The 19060-nt window shown below is 52.4% G+C and overlaps 2 protein-coding genes across 2 annotated transcripts in view; one reads left to right on the top strand and one right to left on the bottom strand.

Moving 5' to 3' along the window:
- IL27RA (interleukin 27 receptor subunit alpha) overlaps positions 1 to 13434 on the top strand; it is a 15973-nt gene extending 2539 nt beyond the window's left edge. The window contains 13 exon segments of the mRNA XM_014465749.2: positions 1757 to 1914; positions 1998 to 2155; positions 3822 to 3981; positions 4081 to 4145; positions 5445 to 5628; positions 5725 to 5913; positions 8330 to 8431; positions 8503 to 8661; positions 11761 to 11886; positions 12267 to 12357; positions 12515 to 12608; positions 12732 to 12890; positions 12893 to 13434. Coding sequence (XP_014321235.1) covers positions 1757 to 1914; positions 1998 to 2155; positions 3822 to 3981; positions 4081 to 4145; positions 5445 to 5628; positions 5725 to 5913; positions 8330 to 8431; positions 8503 to 8661; positions 11761 to 11886; positions 12267 to 12357; positions 12515 to 12608; positions 12732 to 12890; positions 12893 to 12922 — 1675 coding nt within the window. The 3' untranslated portion in view covers positions 12923 to 13434.
- A 187-nt stretch (positions 13435 to 13621) lies between these two features.
- Positions 13622 to 19060, bottom strand: part of PALM3 (paralemmin 3) — a 6889-nt gene continuing 1450 nt past the window's right edge. Inside the window, exons 3-6 of the mRNA XM_023763958.1 lie at positions 18401 to 18557; positions 18165 to 18249; positions 15813 to 15858; positions 13622 to 15698 (exon numbers count right to left, since the gene is read on the bottom strand). Coding sequence (XP_023619726.1) covers positions 13819 to 15698; positions 15813 to 15858; positions 18165 to 18249; positions 18401 to 18557 — 2168 coding nt within the window. The 3' untranslated portion in view covers positions 13622 to 13818. The remainder of the gene's footprint in view (positions 15699 to 15812; positions 15859 to 18164; positions 18250 to 18400; positions 18558 to 19060) is intronic.

Genomic DNA, 19060 nt, shown 5'->3' on the forward strand with positions numbered 1-19060 from the left:
GACACGCGACTCATTTTTTTGGTTGATTTTTCTTTGTTATATTGCATTTAAATATATAAAATACATATCAAAAATATAAGTCTTTGTTTTACTATGGTTGCAAATATCAAAAAATTTCTATATGTGATACGGCACCAGAGTTAAGTTAGGGTTTTTCAAAATGCTGACACGCCGAGCTCAAAAGGTTCGCCATCACTGCTCTAACCACTGAAAACACTGGCCAGGGCAGCTGCAACCTTTGATGTTCCCACCAGTAATGTAGGAGGACTCCAGTTTCTCCACATCTTCCTCAACACTTGTGTTTTTGTTGTTTTCATGAAGGCCTTGTTTTGGGCCTTCGAAATCCAATGCTTGGGAACTTCCTCAGTTCCTCTTTCTCACCCACATCTGATCTATGAGCAAGCCTTGCCCACCCCACCTTCAGTGTTATTCAGAATCTGGCTTTTCCCACTCCCTAGCACCCAACCAGCCTCAGCTCCCATCATTGCTGGCTTAGAGGTGCAGTTACCTCCTCCCTGAGCTGTGGTTTCCACCCTCAACCCTGCAGTCTCTTCTCTGCCATAGCCTCCAGAGGACACCTGTGAACATCAGAGTCAGGGCATCTTCCTCCTCTGCTCACAGCCTTTCAGAGCTCCTACCTCACTCAGGATAAAAGCCAGCCCTCCTTGTGGCCTACCAGGACCTGCACAATCACCTTGTCACCTTCCTGCCCTCACCACCCCGTCCTCCCACTCACTTCACTCCAGCCACATGGGCCTCCTCTTTACTCTCCCTCAAACACACCATGCAGTTGACCCCAGGGCCTTTGCACTGGCTATTCTCTCTTCCTAAAATATTCTTCCCCAGGTACTACATAGCTCCACCTCATCCTTCAGCATTTATTCAAATGTCTCCTCGTCTGAGAGATCTTTCCTGACTACCCTCCCCAAAATAGCAGTCAGTCCTCACCCCGTCACCATACTGCATCCTCTTCACCCTGCTGGATTATTCTTTATATCGCTCATACCTCCATCAATTATATATTCATTTCTCATCTGCCAACCCCACTGGAACACCAGCTCCAAGAGCAGGCTCTTGCCTGCTTTGATCATAGTCCTATCCTATTTCTACAACAAGGCCTGGCACAATATATATTTGCTCACTGAATAGTTGCATAGACATAAGTGTGTATATCCTATATAATAAAAGGCTAATATGCAAACCGACCAAACGGAAGAACGACCAGTTGCTATGATGCACACTGACCACCAGGGGGCAGATGCTCAACGCAGGAGCTGCCCCCTGGTGGTCAGTGTGCCAGTAGCCGGGCTTACTGAGGGACATCCCCTGAGGGTTCTCGGACTGTGAGAGGGCGCAGGCCGGGCTGAGAAACTCCCCCCCGCCCGAGTGCATGAATTCTGTGCACCAGGCCTCTAGCGTAAATATGTGTGTGTGTGTGTGTGTGTGTGTGTGTGTAGTAGGTGCTCAATAAATACAATAATCGATGTTCACATAACATGTATTATGCACCCAAATGGTGTCCTAAACGCATTCCACTTATTATCACATCGTTTCCCCTCCTCTATCCAGCCCTTTCAGCAGGTGCCCTCATTTTGTAGATAGGGAAACTGAGGCAGGGAGAAGTTACGTTGCTTGTCAAGGTCACACAACTCCAAAATAGGAGAGCTGGGATTTGAACCCAAACAGAGCAGTTGTTGGTATGGCTTGGGCCCAGCCCTATGTACACCTCCCCCTACTCCCCCATCTCTTCTCACAGTCATTCCAACAGAACCTGGACTGTGGCAGTGCCTACTGGGCAGAGCTGGGTGACCATCCCCCGGGAACAGTTCACCACATCGGATGAACTCCTTGTCTGGGCGGCCGTGGCGGGCCAGCCTCCCTGGCCCCCAGTCTTCGTGAACCTGGAGACACAAAGTAACAGGCAGGAGGGCGGGTTGCTGTCTAAGGGTGGGTGGTCCTGAAGCCCGACTCAGTGCACCCTGTCTCCCCCTCCTCAGTGAAGCCAGAAGCCCCGCAACTGGGCCCTGACGTGGACTTTTCAGAGGATGATCCCCTGGAGGCCACTGTCCAATGGTCCCCACCTGCATGGCCACCGCATAAGGTCCTGGTCTGCCAGTTCCACTACCGAAGATGCCGGCAGACGGCCTGGACCCTGGTGAGTGTCTAAGTGCTTTCCCCCAACCCCATTCAGGGCGTCAGCCCCAAATCAGAGACCAAGCCCAGAGCGCATTTCTCACCTGCTCCTGAGTCTGTCTGCATCCCACACAAAAGACCTGTACATGTATATTCTTCAACTAAAAAAATTACCCCCCCGAATCTATAAATTCCATGCAGTCTCAATCCAAATTCCACTTGGAATTTCTGAGAAAAAATAAACTTCTTCTAGCATCTTTATGAGTGAATAAAAGTACTCAAGTAGCCTATGTTAACCTTAAAATAAGAACAAGAGCACTTAGCATCATTTTACAGATGAAGAGCAGTGCCTGGTTCTCAGTAAACACTCAAAAAGAATTAATAGCCCAGCGGGCATGGCTCAGTGGTTGAGCATGGCTCAGGGGTTGAGCGTTGACCTATGAACCAGGAGGTTCCAGTTCAATTCCCAGTCAGGACACATGCCCGGGTTGTGGGCTCCATTCCCAGTAGGGGGTGTGCAGGAGGAAGCTGATCATTGATTCTCTCTCATCATTGATGTTTCTATCTCTCTCTCCCTCTCCCTTCCTCTCTGAAAAAAGAAAATATATATATTTTTGAAAGAATTATAAAAAGCAGCCGACATGCTGAGCATCAGGTCCGAAGGTTAAGCAAGTAGCATGGGTTATTTTTTTTTTAATTTTAAAAAATATTTTTTATTGAACTGTGACCTCCTGGGGCATAGGTTGACACTCAACCACAGGAGCCAGCCACACTGCCACGCTGGGCTAGCATGGATTATATTGATAAGAACTTCCAACCTTCCTACATAGCAGATACTTTTAAGATCTTTATTTTATAGTTGAGGAAGCTGAACCTCAGAGAACTTAAGCAATTTTCCCAAGCTCACGTGGGAAGAAAGTGGAAAACAACCCCAGGACCATGGAGTCCAGAAGGAGTTGGGGGGACCCATCCGTGTACTATAAGAGCACACCCCAGAAGATGCATGTCATTTCTGTTCATATCTCATTGGCCAGAACATAGTCATGTGGTCTCACCTCACTGAAAAGGAGGCTGGGAAATGTAGTCTTTATTCGTCATAGCCATGCTCCCAACTACTACTAGGAGGTTGTATTTCCAAAGGAAGTGAGGGAGAATGGATATTAGAGGTAAACAGCTGTCTCAGCCTCAGCTTTTGATGCAAAACACAGTGTAGAGCAGAGCTGTCACTTCGATTATTCATACAATTCAGGGCAATGCAGACTTTGGAATCTGACTGCCTGGGTACGAGTCTCAGCTCCAGCACTTGCCAGCTCTGTGACCTTGGGCAAGTCACTCCCTCTCTCCGAACCTCACTTTCCCTAACCTGTAAGATGGGGGTAATAATAGAATTTACCACCTATTGCTATACCTGGCACATAGGGCCCAATTTTTTTTAAAGAATAGTTTATTGATTTGGAGAGAGAGATGAAGGGAGAAGGAGAAAGAGATCGATGTGAGAGTATGACATCTATCAGTTAGTTACCTCCTGCATGGCCCCTACCGGGGATCGAGCCCCTGCAACCAGGGCCTGTGCCCTGACCAGAATCAAGTCCCAGGCAAAGCAGGATAGTTGGCCACCCTGATAGTATATAGGATCAGTTACTGTCTACTCAGCCCTCAGCCTCATTGCTCTGTCCTTCTCTCCCCAGCTGGAACCAGAACTGAAATCCATCCCTCTGACCCCCATTGAGATCCAGGACCTAGAACTAGCCACTGGCTACGAGGTGTCTGGCCGCTGCCGAATGGAGACAGAAGAGGACCTGTGGGGCGAGTGGAGCCCCATTCTGCCCTTCCAGACACTGCCCTCTGGTAAGAGTCTCCTGGCTTACCCCCCAGCACCTCTGCCCCTCCTCCTGGAAGTCTGTCTATTCATGCCCCTTTCATTTGTGCCCCTTCCTCATCCAAAAGATGTCTGGATATCGGGGAACCTCTGTGGGACACAAGATGGACAGAAATCCCTGCTTCTGTGGAAGGTGAGTTGTGGGGACCCGTTATGTTTCTCAGCATGTGTCAGGAAACCCCCAAATAACAATGATGTAAACAAGACAGAGGCTCCTGCCCTCATGAGTTTGCTTCAAGGCTTAAAGGAGGGTGATGATCAGAGAAGTCCTGGCACAGGTCTGGGCCCAGAGCATGCCTCCGTCACCTGGGACCTCTGAGCTGAGACTTGAAAATGGGAGCATGTGTTCTAGACAGGGAGGCAGAACAAAGGTTTGGAAGCAAGACTAGGCTTAGCTCCACAAAATATAGCAGTGTGCTAAGGGCTCAGATGCTCATGTCAAAAGGACATTATGAGGCAACACACATGGGTACAACAGTCCTCATTGATCCAAATCTGCTCAGTGCCTACTATTTTCCAGGTATTGCTAGCCCTGCTCACAGTAAATATAGCAAAGCACAAAGCAACAAGGCCCTATCTTCTTTTAAAAAAATATTTATTGAATTCTGGCAGTGAAGCTCAGTGGTTAGAGTGTCAGCCTGTGCCAGAAGCAACCAATGGATGTGTCTCTCTCACATAGATGTTTCTTTCTCCTTCCCTCCCCCCTCCCTACTACTCTCTCTGAAAAAAATCAATGGGAAAATATCCTTGGGAGAGGATTAACAACAACAACAAAAATTTATTGAGCATTTACTCTTCTTTTTCCCCAAAATATGTTTTTTTAAAATATATTTTATTGATTTTTTACAGAGAAGAAGGGAGAGGGATAGAGAGTTAGAAACATCGATGAGAGAGAAACACCGATCAGTTGCCTGCTGCACACTCTCTACTGGTATGTGCCCGCAACCAAGGTACATGCCCTTGACCGGAATCGAACCTGGGACCCTTCCGTCTGCAGGCTGACGCTCTATCCACTGAGCCAAACCGGTTAGGGCCCCCAAATATGTTTTTATTTACTTTTTAGAGAGAGAGGAAGGGAAAGGGCTAGAGAGATAGAAACATCAATGATGAGAGAGAATCATTGATTAGCTGCCTCCTGCATGCACCCTACTGGGGATGGAGCCCGCAACTGGGCATGTGCCCTGACCAGAAATCTAACCGTGACCTCCTGGTTCATAGGTCAACGCTCAACCACTGAGCCATGCCAGCCGGGCTGGAACTGTATTCTAATCCCACCTCTACTGTTAAGCCCCTCTGAGACTCGGTTCCTCATCTGTAAAGTGGAGCAAACAAAAACCTTTCACTAATGGTTTGTCAGGTGACCTCCACTGAAACACCCAGTAGGTGTCTGCTAAATGGGAGATATTAACCCCTTCTTTCCCATATCCCACAGGCCCCCGGGCACTGTGTGCCGGTGAGCTATAGAGTCTGGTTCCAGGCTAAAGGTCAGGACCTGATCCTCCAGGAGACTTCCTGCTGTAGCTCCTCCATCCCAACCCAAGCGGAGTGGGTTGCAGTGTCCGTCGTCAATGCCACAAGCTGGGAGCATCTCACCAACCTTTCTCTGGTCTGCTTGGGTAAGAGGCTGTGAATGTCCTCCACTCAGTGCCCTGGAAGTGCCAGGAGGGGGCCTCCTGGATGGGCAGCTGAGACTTCTTCCCCCTGCCCTTTAGGTTCAGACTCTGCCCCTCGTGGTGTGGTGGTCAGCAGCATTGCTGGGAGCACAGACCTGCTGGTGACTTGGCAGCAGGGGTCCGGGGAGCCACAGGAGCATGTGGTGGACTGGACTCGAGACGGGGGACCCCTGGAGGACCTCAACTGGGTCCGGCTTCCCCCTGGGAACCTCAGCGCTCTGTTGCCAGGTGAGGCCCCGCTACACCTGGCCTCCCATCCCAGCTTCTGGAGAGCAGACTGCTGGATGGGTATGCAGGAAAGAGTGTGATGCTTAAGTATCATTAATTCATCGACCACCCCCTGTGTGCCGGCATCTATTCTAGACACTGGTACACAGTGGTGGCAGCTGACATCTATTGGCATTTACCATAAGCATTAAATCATTCAAACTTCCTTATAAAATAGGTTTCTGCTATCCCCATGATGGATTTGCAGATGACAAGAAAGGCCCAGGGTGGTTAAGCAACTTGCCTGAGGTCTCACAGCAAGTAGGTGGTAGAACAAGGATTTAAATGACATAGTCAGGCTCCTGAGGCCAAACCCTGAGCCATCACTCTCAGCAACATTCTTGTGGGACAGGCTGCCAATGAAACGAGAGCGAGTACTTATAATGTCATTGGAGCAAAATAAATCAGTGTCAGGGGGAGGAGGGAGAGTCGCTGTTTTAGAAAGAAAGGTTAGGAAAGGCCTCTCTGGGGAAGTGGCATTTGAGCTCAGGCCTAAAGGTGAGAAAGGGAGCCATGAGGATGGCTGAGAAGGCAGGAGGGAATAGACAGTGTAAGGGCCGTGAGGCAGGGATATATCTGATGTGTTAGAGTCAGTAAGGAGGGCAGTGTGGCAGGAGTGGAATGAGTGAGCGGGAGAGTGGGAGGAGGTGAAGGCAGGGAGGCAATGGGAGACAGTAGGAGGTAATGGGCCGAGTGTGCGGGGACATATGGGCCACAGGGAGGATTTTACCTTTTCTGTCTCAGTGAGGTGAGAGACACAGAGGACTTTGAACAGAGGAAGGAGGTGCCCTGACTCAGGTGCTCACAGGCACCCTCTGGCTGATGTGGTGGGAGGAACATACTGGGTTGAGGGGTGGGGCGGTGGAAGTTGAGAGAAGGAACTGTACTAGTCCAGGCCAGAGATGATGATGGCTGGACCAGGTGGGGACTGAGGTGGGGAGAGAAGCAGGCAGGTTCTGGTTGGGGAAGTCTTGGAGCAGAATTTTGGGGACCCATTTGACATGTTTGCATCTGAGGCTTATCCACGTGGAGTTGTCCAGGAAACTGTCAAATGCTCCGGTCTTGGGCCAGCAATGAGTTCTGAGCCGGGGCTTGATCCTGGGGAGGCCTTCCTTCAGGTTGAGAACTTGGGAGAGCTTGAGAAGGTGTTGAGTGAGAAATGTAGGAGAGAGTCCTGAGGCCCATAACATATATGGCCAAAAGAAGAGGAGCCTCAATTCTGGAACATTCCCAGTTTGGAAGGTCCATGCAGCAGCAGTGGTTTTGAGGTGGGACTTCAGGAACCTCACTTACCCGTGATGGGTGGTGTCAGGGCCCCCATCCTAGCCCAGTGTTTGACCGTCTCCCAGCCTCCAGCATTTCCTGGCCTGAGGCCAGTTTCTGGTCCCTGAAACCTTTTTCCTGCTGGTAGAAGGCTGGAAGTGCAGGGAGTTACGCTGCTTCAGGTGCAGCCCTGACCATCCTATCTAATAATAGACAAACATGGTAACTGACCGTACCTTCACTACGCCTCCCATTGGCTAACCAGCGCGGTATGTAAATTAACCGTCAACAAAGATGGCGGCTAATTTGCATACTGCAGGCAGGGCGGGTCAGCGCCATCCTGCCTGCCCCGCCTCCATCCAGGCCTGCTATCTGCGACCCGGGGTGGCGGGCGTCCCGAGTGCGGCCCGACCCGGGGCAGCCAGGCAGGGCAGCAGCAATCCACCGGCCCACCTGGCCACTGTCCGGGTGTCCCATGTGTGACCCAACCCGGGGCAGCCGGGCAGGACAGCATGGCTCCTCTGTCACCCCAGCTTCCTCATCACAGCTCCCTTGGGGGCCTAAGCCTTTAGTCGGACATCCCCTGAGGGCTCCCTGGCTGCCAGAAGGATGTCTGACTGCAAGCTTAGGCCTGATCCCCCGGGGAGTGGGCCTAAGTCAACAGGTGGACATCCCCCAAGGGGTCCTGGACTGCAAATGGGCACAGGCCGGGCTGAGGGACACCCCCCACCCCCAGAGTGCACAAATTTTTGTGCACCGGGCCTCTAGTTAACAAATAAAGGGTTGGTGGATAAATACCCAGCTCCCTCCTCCAACGAGATGGGTCTCAGGTGCGTGCTCTCTGCTGCCTCCCAGAGATCACCAGCAGGAGTGAACCCCCCCGTTACCCACAGCGGGAACTTGTTTGCAGACGCACAGTTTACCAGCTGCTTTTCTTTCCCTATTTCTCTTCCCCACTGGCCCTCTGGGTGTTTTCTGGGGTTACTTCCCAGAGAAATGACTTATACTCGGATCTTGTTCTCTGCGTGTCCTTCTGGAGACCCAAATGGAGGAAATACGTGGGGGAGGACAAGCCAATTCAAACTGGACTTTGCTTCTCCCCGCTTTCCCACAGGGAATTTCGAAAAAGGGGTCCCCTACCGGATCACAGTGACAGCAGTCTCTCCTGGGGGCTTGTACCCTGCCCCCTCAGTCTGGACGTTCAGAGAGGAACTAGGTAAGCAATGGGGCTGGAAGATGGAGGGTCTGGAACCCTGGCAGACCTTGACCCACTGGCTTTGTCCCCAGCACCTTTAGTGGGACCAGCGCTTTGGAGACTCCAGGATGCTCCCCCAGGGACCCCCGCCTTAGCGTGGGGACAGGTCCCAAGGCACCAACTTCGGGGCCATCTCACCCACTACACCTTGTGTGCGCAGAGTGGGACCAGGCCTTCCGTCTGCATGAATGGTGAGCTTTTCTACCTCCTGCCCCCTGCTCCCAGACCCCACAAGGCCCACCCACCAGTTTACCTCACCCCTTGTCCTCAGATGGGCCCCTTTGGTTCCCTCTCAGTCCCTGGGAGAACACATGATGTCATCTGTTCCCTAGTGGACAATAACCCTGGTGGCTCTCTAAGTAATGGACTGTCATTTGGCCATTAAAAATAAAGACTCCAATCTATATTTATTGATATTGAAAGATGCCTGTCATATTTTATTAAGTGAAAAAGATAAAAGGATTCAAAACTCTGGGATGGTTCCATTTTTGTAAAATAGACCAGCATTGAGCAAAGCTGAGGCAGAAATGGGAAGATAAATTTCCCTCAGTGCCAACAGGATTGTAGGATTACATATGATTTTTATTTCTTTTTCATACTTTTGGGTATAGGCTAAATTTTTACTCTAGGCACAAATTCCTTCTTAAAAATATATTACCCTTTTTTTCTAATTACAAAAACTATCTGTGCTTGTTACAAAAGCTGACACACATCATCAAGAATATCAGCATTTCGTCATTTCACTGATACTGACAACACAGCTTCCAGGTTTTTTTAAGTGTATGTTAACATACATAGGAGTTGGTGTTTTGAAGATTTTTACCATTTTATTATAGAAAATTTCAAGCACATACAAAAGTAGGGAACAGATAACAAATCCTCGTGTATCCACCGCCCAGCTTTAGTAATTACCTCCATTTTGCCAATCTTGTTTCAATTTACAACCCCCCCCCCCCTGCACATTTTTTTTCCTAGAGTCTTTGGTATCATTTCACCCCTAAACACATTAGTACTTCACATTTGTTCCTAATTGATAATGCCTATTTTTTAACATAATTACTTTGCCACAATTGTATCTTGCAAACAGATATAGATATAGATATAGATATAGATATAGATATAGATATAGATATATAGATCATTAGGTTAAAAATTATATATATACTAGTGGCCCGGTGCACGAAATTCGTGCACGGGAGGAGGGTGTCCCTCAGCCCAGCCTGCACCCTCTCCAATCTCGGACCCTTTGGGGGATGTCGACTACTGGTTTAGGCCTGATCCCAGGATGTCCGACTGCCGAGATCGGGTCTAAACCGGCAGTTGGACATCCCTTTCACAATCCTGGACCGCTGTCTCCTAACCACTCACCTGCGTGCCTGCCTGATTGCCCCTAATTTGTGCACGGGAGCGGGGAGTTCCTCAGCCTGGCCTGCACCCTCTCCAATTCGGGACCCCTCAGGGCTGCTGGCACCTAACTGCTCACCTGCCTGCTGGCCTGATCCCCTAACTGCTCTCCCCTGCTGGCCTGATCCTCCTAACTGCTCTCCCCTGCCTGCCTGATCACCTCTAACCGCCTCTGCCTCAGCCCTGCCACCATGGCTTTGTCCGGAAGGACGTCCGGAACCTCGTCTGGAAGATGTTCAGTCTAATTAGCATATTACCTTTTTATTAGTATAGATTATTAAATATACATACATGTATATTGTCATTATTATTAAAAGAGGACCATGTTATAGGCTAATAGAGGCCCGTTGCATGAAATTTGTGCATGGGTAGGGTCCCTAGGCCTGGCCAGCGATCAGGGCCGATCTGTGGGGTGACCGGTGGGGCAATCATAGGGGTCCCCCGCTGGCACCCACCTTGGCCGGTCTGGGACCACCTGTTTGCCAGCCCTGCCCCCCACTGCCACTGCTGGTTGCCTCCCTCTGTGGGGTGACTGGCCAGGCGATTGAGGCCCCCCCTCTGGCACCTGCCTTGGCTGGCCTGGGGCCTATGGGCTGGGGGCAGCTCCTGCTTTGAGCATCTGTCCCCTGGTGGTCAGTGCGCATCATAGCGACCAGTCATTCCACTGTTCAGTTGACTTGCATATTAGGCTTTTATTATATAGGACTAGAGGCCCGGTGCACGAAATTTGTGCATGGGGTGTAGAGGTCCCTTAGCCCGGCCTGCACCCTTTCCAATCCGGGACCCCTTGGGGGATGTCCGACTGCCTGCCTGCATGATCACCCCTAACCACTCTGCCTGCCTGCCTGCCTGATGGCCCCTAACTGCTCTCCCCTGCTGGCCTTATCACCCCTAACCACCTCTGCCTCGGCCCCCGCCACCATGGCTTTGTCCAGAAGGACTCCCAGAAGATGTCTGGTCTTATTAGCATATTACCCTTTCATTAGTATAGATAGTTTGGCCCATGAATCTTATGACTGTGATGTTTTGCAACTTTCTTTTTTTCACCTGATGACTTTGTTTGGACATCTTTCTTTGGCAGTATATCTTGATCCCTGTTCATGTCTCCTATAATTCTATAACAAACCCCTTTTGGCTTAAAAACAAAAAAAGAACAATTCAGTAAAAAAGTAAACAGAAATAGCTTAGGGAGGTCCAAATGTCTACCCTGGGTCTAAGGAGACTTCCTCCACTGGGTTCTGTGTAGGTAAGGGATATGATACTCAATTATTCTTTTGTTTATTCAAATCTATATAATTTTCTTTTTTTAAGATATTTTATTGATTTTTTACAGAGAGGAAGGGAGAGGGATAGAGAGTTAGAAACATCGATGAGAGAGAAACATCGATCAGCTGCCTCCTGCACACTCCCCACTGGGGACGTGCCCGCAACCAAGGTACATGCCCTTGACTGGAATCGAACCTGGGACCCTTGAGTCCGCAGACCGACGCTCTATCCACTGAGCCAAACCAGTCAGGGCCTATATTATTGTCTTAGTGCTTGCGATGTGTCAGGCTGATCCATGTACTGGGATTATGGCTCTTGAGGGACTCTAACTTTCTAATGGAGGACACACAGGCATAGACAAAGTAAATAGTACCTAACCAGTGTGTCAGATGGTGAGAAGTGCTGGGTACAGTATGAAGCAGGGACGATGGGTTGTGAAGGAGGTGCCATTTTACATGTGATGGAGTGAGGGAAGGCCTCCCTGAGGAGGCAACATTTGTGCAAAGACCTGAAGGTGGGAGCTGTGTTGTGGGGGAGAATGTTGCAGGAGAAAAAGCACATACAAAGGTCCTGAGGTAGGACTTGACTGCCTTCCCACCCTTTCTGGGTTTGTCCTTCAGTGAGTGGCAGCACCCAGAAAATCACCCTGCCTGACCTTCCCTCGGGGCCCTGTGAGCTGTGGATGATGGCATCCACCATCGCAGGACAGGGCCCCCCTGGCCCCAGCCTCCGGCTTCACCTACCAGGTAGGGGCTGGGGTGGCACTGCTGTAATAGGGGGCCTGCTTCATTTGAAGGGCATATGGAATGATTCTCTGGGCTTTCATGACTGGGCAACCTTTTGACTTGGGGGGCGGCGGGGGGCTATTGATGATGCATTTTGATTCTGCTAAATACTGCTGTGGGTTATCAGGCAATGTGTATCTCTGACCATGTCACCCACCCCTCACCTTGACCTCTGACCGATTATTGCTCTGTTCACAAGCCCACTCCCACCCCAAGAATTTCCTCACCCCTTGCCCCTACTCATTTCCTGCCTCCCTCACGCAAGCCTGGCACATCAATGAGCCTTAACTGACCTCTCCCTGCTCCTGGTGTCTAACTGTTCTTCTGCCCCTCTCCCCCAGATAACACCCTAAAGCTGAAAGTTCTGCTAGGTGTCCTCCTGTGGGGCTTGCTCCTGATGGGCTGTGGCGTGAGCCTAGCCATCTCTGGAAGGTGAGGCAGTCAGACATGTGGGTCTCTGCCCAGTAGGAAGGGCAGCTGGGCAATAGCTGAACTTCCAGGGTGAGGGGACACCCCACATTCCTAGACCCTGCAACCTGGGCATGGGTATTCTCTGGATTCCCTTCCCTGACCCTTACCTGCTTGCCAGGTGCCTCCACCTGTGGCACAAGATACTCCCCCGTTGGGTCTGGGAAGACATCCCCGATCCTGCCAACAGCAATTTCAGCCAGCCCCACATAGAGGTGAGCAAAAAAGACTGGCTTGTCAGGAATCTCCAGGAGGTTGGGGGATGCTGGGACAGTGGGGAGTGGGTGGGAGCACTGAGGGAAAATGGGGCTCATAATCTCAGCCTCCTCTCTTCCCAGGAGGTACCCCAGGCCCAGCCCCCTGGGGACTTGCCCACCCTGGAAGTGGAAGAGATGGAGCCGCTACCAGTTATAGAGTCCTCCCAGGCCTCCTCCCGGCTTGATTCTGGGTATGAGAAACACTTCCTGCCCACCCCTGAGGAGCTGGGCCTTCTGGGCTCACGGCGCCCAGGCCCCAGGTTCTGGCCTGAAATGACCCCAAGCCGGGAGACGGGGTGCTCCTTTGACAGCTGAAGACACTGAGGCTCAGAGAGGCTGAGCCACTTGCCTAAGGATACCCAGGCAGAGAGAGCTGAGTGAGACCGAAGGACTCCGACAGAGAAGGCCTGGCCCTAGAGGGAATGGACGGATGGCTGAGGGAACAAAGGAGAATATACGAAATCCAGAGTGGCAGCCACCTCCCCAAATCTGCTGCTGTAACAGAACTGTAACCAAGTGCACCCGCAGCCTCCCTTGCTGCTAGGTGTGGCCACGCACGGAGTTCTCACCAATGGAATGTGAGCAGAAATGACTCGTGCCAAACCTGGGACTGGATGGAGCTCCTCCATATTCTCTTTCCTTTTCCATGAGCTGGAAAAACATCAACATGCCCATAATTTAGCTTCCGCCAGACCCAAGAGAAAGGTGAGGACAAGAAAATCAAAGGAACTTGAGTCCCCAAGTGACTGCATGGATCAAAATAAACTTAACGTTTTTATAGTTACTGTAGCTTGAGGTCTTTTGTCACAGCAGCTGCACCTCTACATTCACTGACTCATAATCTTTTGATTCTAGCCAAATGAAGCCCTCAGTTTCCCACCAGGAGATGATAAGGTGGTTCTGTGCCAAAAACACACACATTCGAGCTGTCCCAATGCTTTAATATTTTATTTTCAAGTATAAAGGTTCAGTTGGAGAAGGGAGCCAGGGTCACAGGCAGTGGGCAAGGGGTCCAGAAGCCCAGGTGGAGGTGGAGGTGTGGGCCAGCAGGCTCCCAGATGCCATGGCCAGTCCCATATGCCCTGTCTGTGCCTGGGAACCCTCTGCTGGCTGCCAAGAGGCCGAGGTAGCTGTGAGAAGAGCGAGGCGTGGGGTGGAGGGCATGGACTCACATCACCGCACAACACTGGCACGTCTTTTGCTTAGGGCCACTTGCCTCTTCACCCTCAGGCGGAGCAGAGGGCTCGGGCTGCTGGGCAGGTGCATAGGTGGGCACGGGGTGGGCACTGGGGTTGGCCTTCGGCTCCTCCACCGGAAGCAGTGGCTGGCACTCGGTGGGCTGCTCGGGAGCTGGGGTCTCTGCCAGGAGGGGTGTGGCATCCCCTGAGGGGTCCTGGCCCTCAGCAGGGGTTGGAGGCTTCACTGCTTCCTCCTCCGGCGGGCCTTCCTGCTTCTCCTGGGACTGCTGTGGTCCTTCCTCCTCCGGCCTTAGCTCTTCCTTGGCCCCCAGGGCAGCCCCTGCCTCACTCACCTCCTCTGCCTGACCTTCTTCTCCAATTCCAGGCTTTCTCTGCTCTTCTGGACTCACATCTTCCTTGACCTCTTGGCTCTTCTCTGCCTCCAAAGGCTCCTCACCTGCTGTTCTCTCTGCCTCCAACGGCTCCTCACCTCCTGTTCTCTCTGCCTCCAATGGCTCCTCATCTCCTTTTTTCTCTTCATCCCGTGGCTCCTCAGCTCTTGTTCTCTCTACTGTTAGTGATCCCTCACCCTCCGTCCTCTCTGTCGTCAATGGTTCTTCAGTCGCCTCTAGCTTTCCTTCATCTCCCTTCTCTACAACCTGTGCCTCCTCAACTCCCTCCTCCTCCGCCCCGAGCGTTTCCTCACCTCGTTCCTTCTCAGGCCTCAATGACCCCTCAGCTGCCTTGCTTTCTACTCCCAGTGGCTCCTCAACTTCCTTCTCCGCCTCCAGCGTTTCCTCACCTCCACGCTGTCCTGTTCCCAATGGCTCCTCGCCTCTTTCCCTCTCTGCCCTCAAAGGTCCCTTCGTTTCCTCACTTTCTGCTGGCAGTGCTTCCTCATCGCCTTCCCTCTCTGTCTCCCCCTTTCCCGCCCCTCCTCTCCTCTCTGGCTTCAAGGGCTCCTGCCTTCCTTTCTCCTCCGCCACCAGCGACATCTCTATTCCTTCCCACTCCGCCCCTGCCTTTCCCTCTGCCTTTTCCTCACCTCCTTTCTTCCATGTGCCCAGGGACTCCTCTGCCTGTCTCCTCTCCATTTCCCAGGTCTCCTCGCCTCCCAGCCTCCCCACCCCCAGAGGAGTCTCCTCTCCTCCCTCCTTCCCTAGGGCCCTCGGCCCTTCCAACCCTTCCACCAGCAGTTCCTCCCAGTCCTCGCTGAGGGTCACTCTCTCCACCCAAATAAAGGACCCCTCCTCTCCTCCAGAGCCCCCCTGCCTGAAGCCATCAGGGCTGCCCCTGGGGGGCCCTTCCCCTTTTCCAGAAGCTGCTCCCTCTAGGCCCTCCTGGAGTCTCGGGGGGCTGGTCTGCGCCGTCTGTGGGCCCCTGCCGGCCTCCCCTGAAGCCTCTGAGTCGCTGCCCTCTGTGCCGCCCACCCCTTCCCAGACCACCTCCACGACACCCCTGTCCTCCTTCACCCAGGACGGGAGCTCGGGACGGCTGGCTTCCAGCCTGTCCCCAATGGCCTCCAGCACCATCTCCTCTACCTTAGCCTCCAGCTCTGGGCCCGTGGCCCCCCTGGCACAGTCCTCTGTAGCCCTCAGCCCTTCCCATACCACCTGTACCACACCCCCTCCTTTGGCCTCACCCACCCCCCCACACGCTGCTGTCACCCCCTGATTGTGCTCCTGCTCCAGAGGGGGGCTGGGCCTGGGGCAGGGGCCATTGGCTTCTGAGGAGACCCCTGCTGCCCCAGGGACCTGCCTCAGGGCTGGCAGAACCCCAACAGCCTCATCTCTGGGCTCAGTCAGGGACTCCAGGGATGTGCCCACTGGTTCTGCTGGCAAAGAGGCTCTCTTGTTCAGATCAGTCTGACCTGGGGAAGTCAGGGGAAGGCAGAAGAGAGGGAAGGTGACAGGGTGAGATTCAGGCCACCCAGATGCAGGTCCCTCCTCTTGGGACCCCCAGACCTAGGGGCAAAAATACCCACCTTCAGTACCTGCCTCCACAGTGGGCTGGGAGAGTGGACGAGGACCCTGCAGGAATAACAGAGCCAAGGTCAGGCCATCCCATGTCTTCACTTCTGGCCTCCTGCATGCCAGTACCCCTCCCCTGCTCAAACACCCTCCATGGCTCCCCATTACCTTCAGCACCAAACCGTCTACTGCATCTCAGCCTTCCTCATCCATCTTATTGCCCTCTGCTCCAGTGCCTTGTGCACAGTAGGTGCTTAATACTGTGTCATGCAGCTAATATTCTATATTGGGCATCTACTGTATTGACAGCTACTGAGATTGCCATAAGGGACACGTAAGCCTTTTGCTATTAGAACAGACACTCCAAACACGTTTGGAGGGCAGCCCACTGTGCTGGGACACTGAAGGGCTGAGTCCCTCCCTGAATCTGCCCCTCACTTGCTATGTAACCTTGGAAGAGACGCTGTCACCTCTGGGCCTCTGTTTTCCTGTCCGTAAAATAAGGCACTTGAGCAAGAGATGATGGGCACTTTGATGACCTTTCCTCTGGTTTCCAAGGCACCTGAGGGAGCCAGTCATCTTCCAGAGGCTTTGGCTGCTGATAGGGGTTGACCCCAGGGCTGGCGACAAATTTCCAGCTGCCCACATGGCCCTGCCCCAGCATGCTGTTCCTTCACTGTGTGGCCCGGAGCAGTCTGGCTTGCCAGTGATGTCACTGTTGGCGAGACAGTGACTTCAGGAGGCAAAAATAATACATTCCAGCCCGGCGAGCGTAGCTCAGTGGTTGAGCATCGACCTATGAACCAGAAGGTCATGGTTCGATTCCTGGTCAGGGCACATGCCTGGATTGCAGGCTGAATCCCCAGGGGAGGCATGCATAAGGCAGCTAATCAATGATTCTCTCCCATCTTTGATGTTTCTATCTCTATTTCCCTCTCCCTTCCTCTCTGAAAGCAATAAAAATACATTCCCATGGGAGTAGGCAGGTCATAAATACAAATAAATAAACATGTAATGCCAGGGAGTGAGGACTTTGGCAGGAAAAAGAAAAGCAGGATGAGAGGTTAAGGAGTCCCTGGGAGGTGATGGGGTGCCTCCTTTACTGTAAGTATAAGATGCAGGAGGGCTTCTGGGAAGACATGACATTAAACAGAAACTTGAAAGATGAGAAGAACCAGCCTTGAGTCAAGAGGTGGGGAAGGGCATTCCAGGCAGAGGGAACAGAAAATGCAAAGGCCCTGATGCTGCAATAAGCTAGGCAAGTTCAAGGAACAGAAAAGAGGGTCAGTATGGCTGGAATGGAGTGACGAAGGAAGAGAGAGGAAGATGGGCTCAGGGAGGGGAGCTGGGGACAGCCATACAGAAAGCCTAGGCCAAGCTCCATGGATCTCCTCACAGTTCTCTGATCCTAATCTCTTTCCAGCCTCCATGCCTTTACAGAGTCTGTCCTCTGCCTGGAATTCCCTTCCCCTCCTGTCTGGCCCTCACCCAGATTCAGCATAAATGTCATTGCCTCCAGGAAGCCTTCCCTGAATCCTCAACCTCACTAAGGTGCTTCCTCTGAGCTCCCTCGTGCCAGGGCTCCCTACTCACGGACTCTTTGCACCCCATCTCCTCATCTGGACTGTGAGCTCCCTTGAGCGAGGAAGCATGCCTTGTGCATCTCTGGCAAGAAAGTTCTGGCTTATATATATAAACACACACACACACACACACACACACCTAACAAGTGCTTCCCATGCTGATTAACAGATCTTCTCCTCTGTCTTATGACAGAGGGAGCTAAGGGAGGACATCAGGGAGAGGTGGAGACTATGGAAAACCCACACCTCACTGTGACCCGGCACTAATGTGGCAGGATCTTTGGACTCCAGGGTAACCCAGACCGCCAGATTTTACTGTAAAGTATCCTGGCTTTCAAAATTCTATGTAGAGCATGGGATTCTATCTTAATAAAGACATTACCAAGATGAAAACAAAACAAAAAAAAAACCCAAACCTGTGTAGATGCCTCAAATTCTAAGCGCATCTCATGGTGACCTGTTCCCACCTTTGAGACTGGATTCCATGAGCACTCCTCCACCTTTCCTGCCTCCTTCCTCATTCGGACCATAAGACGAACTATATATCAAAACATTCTGTTGTGCCTGTTCCCAGTGTTAAGCTGAGATCTTGTGGACCCTCCCTCATACCTCTTCCGGTGTGTGCTGATATTCTTTCCAGAGACAGGAAAACTGAGGCTTGGATAAGGAAAATGGCTTGCCCAAGAACAAAGAAGTAGAGGACCAAGCAACTAAACTGTACTTGCAGCACTTCTGCTTGGGGCCCTGTGGCCACCCCCTCCCCAACCATTTGCTCTTCCTCACCTGTCGGCGCCAGGTGGGCCTGCCAGAGGGCTTGTGCTGGGCACCTGTGGACGCACTTTGCAACAGCTGCAGCTGAGATTGGAGTCTGGAAGAAAGGGGGCTGCTGGGAGGCGAGTCCCCAGGTTCAGTGGATCCCTCCCAACCCCCTGTCTCAATTTGCCACTTCCTGGGAGTGGACCCAGGGTCCTGGCCTAGCCAGTCTGGGGCCAAGGCGGCAGGCAGGGACCCCAACTCACGTGAACAAGCTGTCTTCCAGGTTCCGGATGCGGTCCTGCGCTTGGCCCTCGGGGGTCTGGGGGTCCTGCAAGGTGGCTTCCTCCGGTCCCTCGGGTCCCTCAGCCCCGTCCATTAGCCACCGCTCCCGAAGAGACTTCCTCTGGGCATGGAAAGGGGCTCCAGCTGGCCATATGGACTTCCCTGCCCTGTGCAGGGTCCCCCCCCCCGCCCCCACCCCGGAGGCTGGGCAGATTTCTCACAGCCCCACAATGACTCAGATGGGACAGACATTTCTCCTCAGACTGGATACACGCCCTCATTGCCGCCTCAACACTACGAGTGGGTGAGACACCCCGTTACCAGCCCATCGCTTCCCCGGGCTGCAAAAAGCACCCATCATCCCCCCGAACCCTTCCAGAAGAGGACAAACTTCCCCAAAGGTGCAATCAGTCTCTTCTGGCCCCTCCCTACCGCAAAGTTGGACAAGCACTTTCACTGTCCCCATTCTCTTCCCAAAGGTGGCACGAGTGTCCCCTTCACCACCATCACCTATTCTCACACAGAGGGAAAGACAGCCGCCCCCAAAGCTGGAACCAGTGCCCCCAACTGCACCCCCAAAATTAGACAGAGGCTCCTATGGTCCCGCGAACCGACTCTCACAGGTACCACCCCCCCCCCCC

The sequence above is a fragment of the Myotis lucifugus genome, unplaced genomic scaffold, assembly GCF_000147115.1.
Source record: "Myotis lucifugus unplaced genomic scaffold, Myoluc2.0 scaffold_310, whole genome shotgun sequence".
Lineage (NCBI taxonomy): Eukaryota > Metazoa > Chordata > Mammalia > Chiroptera > Vespertilionidae > Myotis > Myotis lucifugus.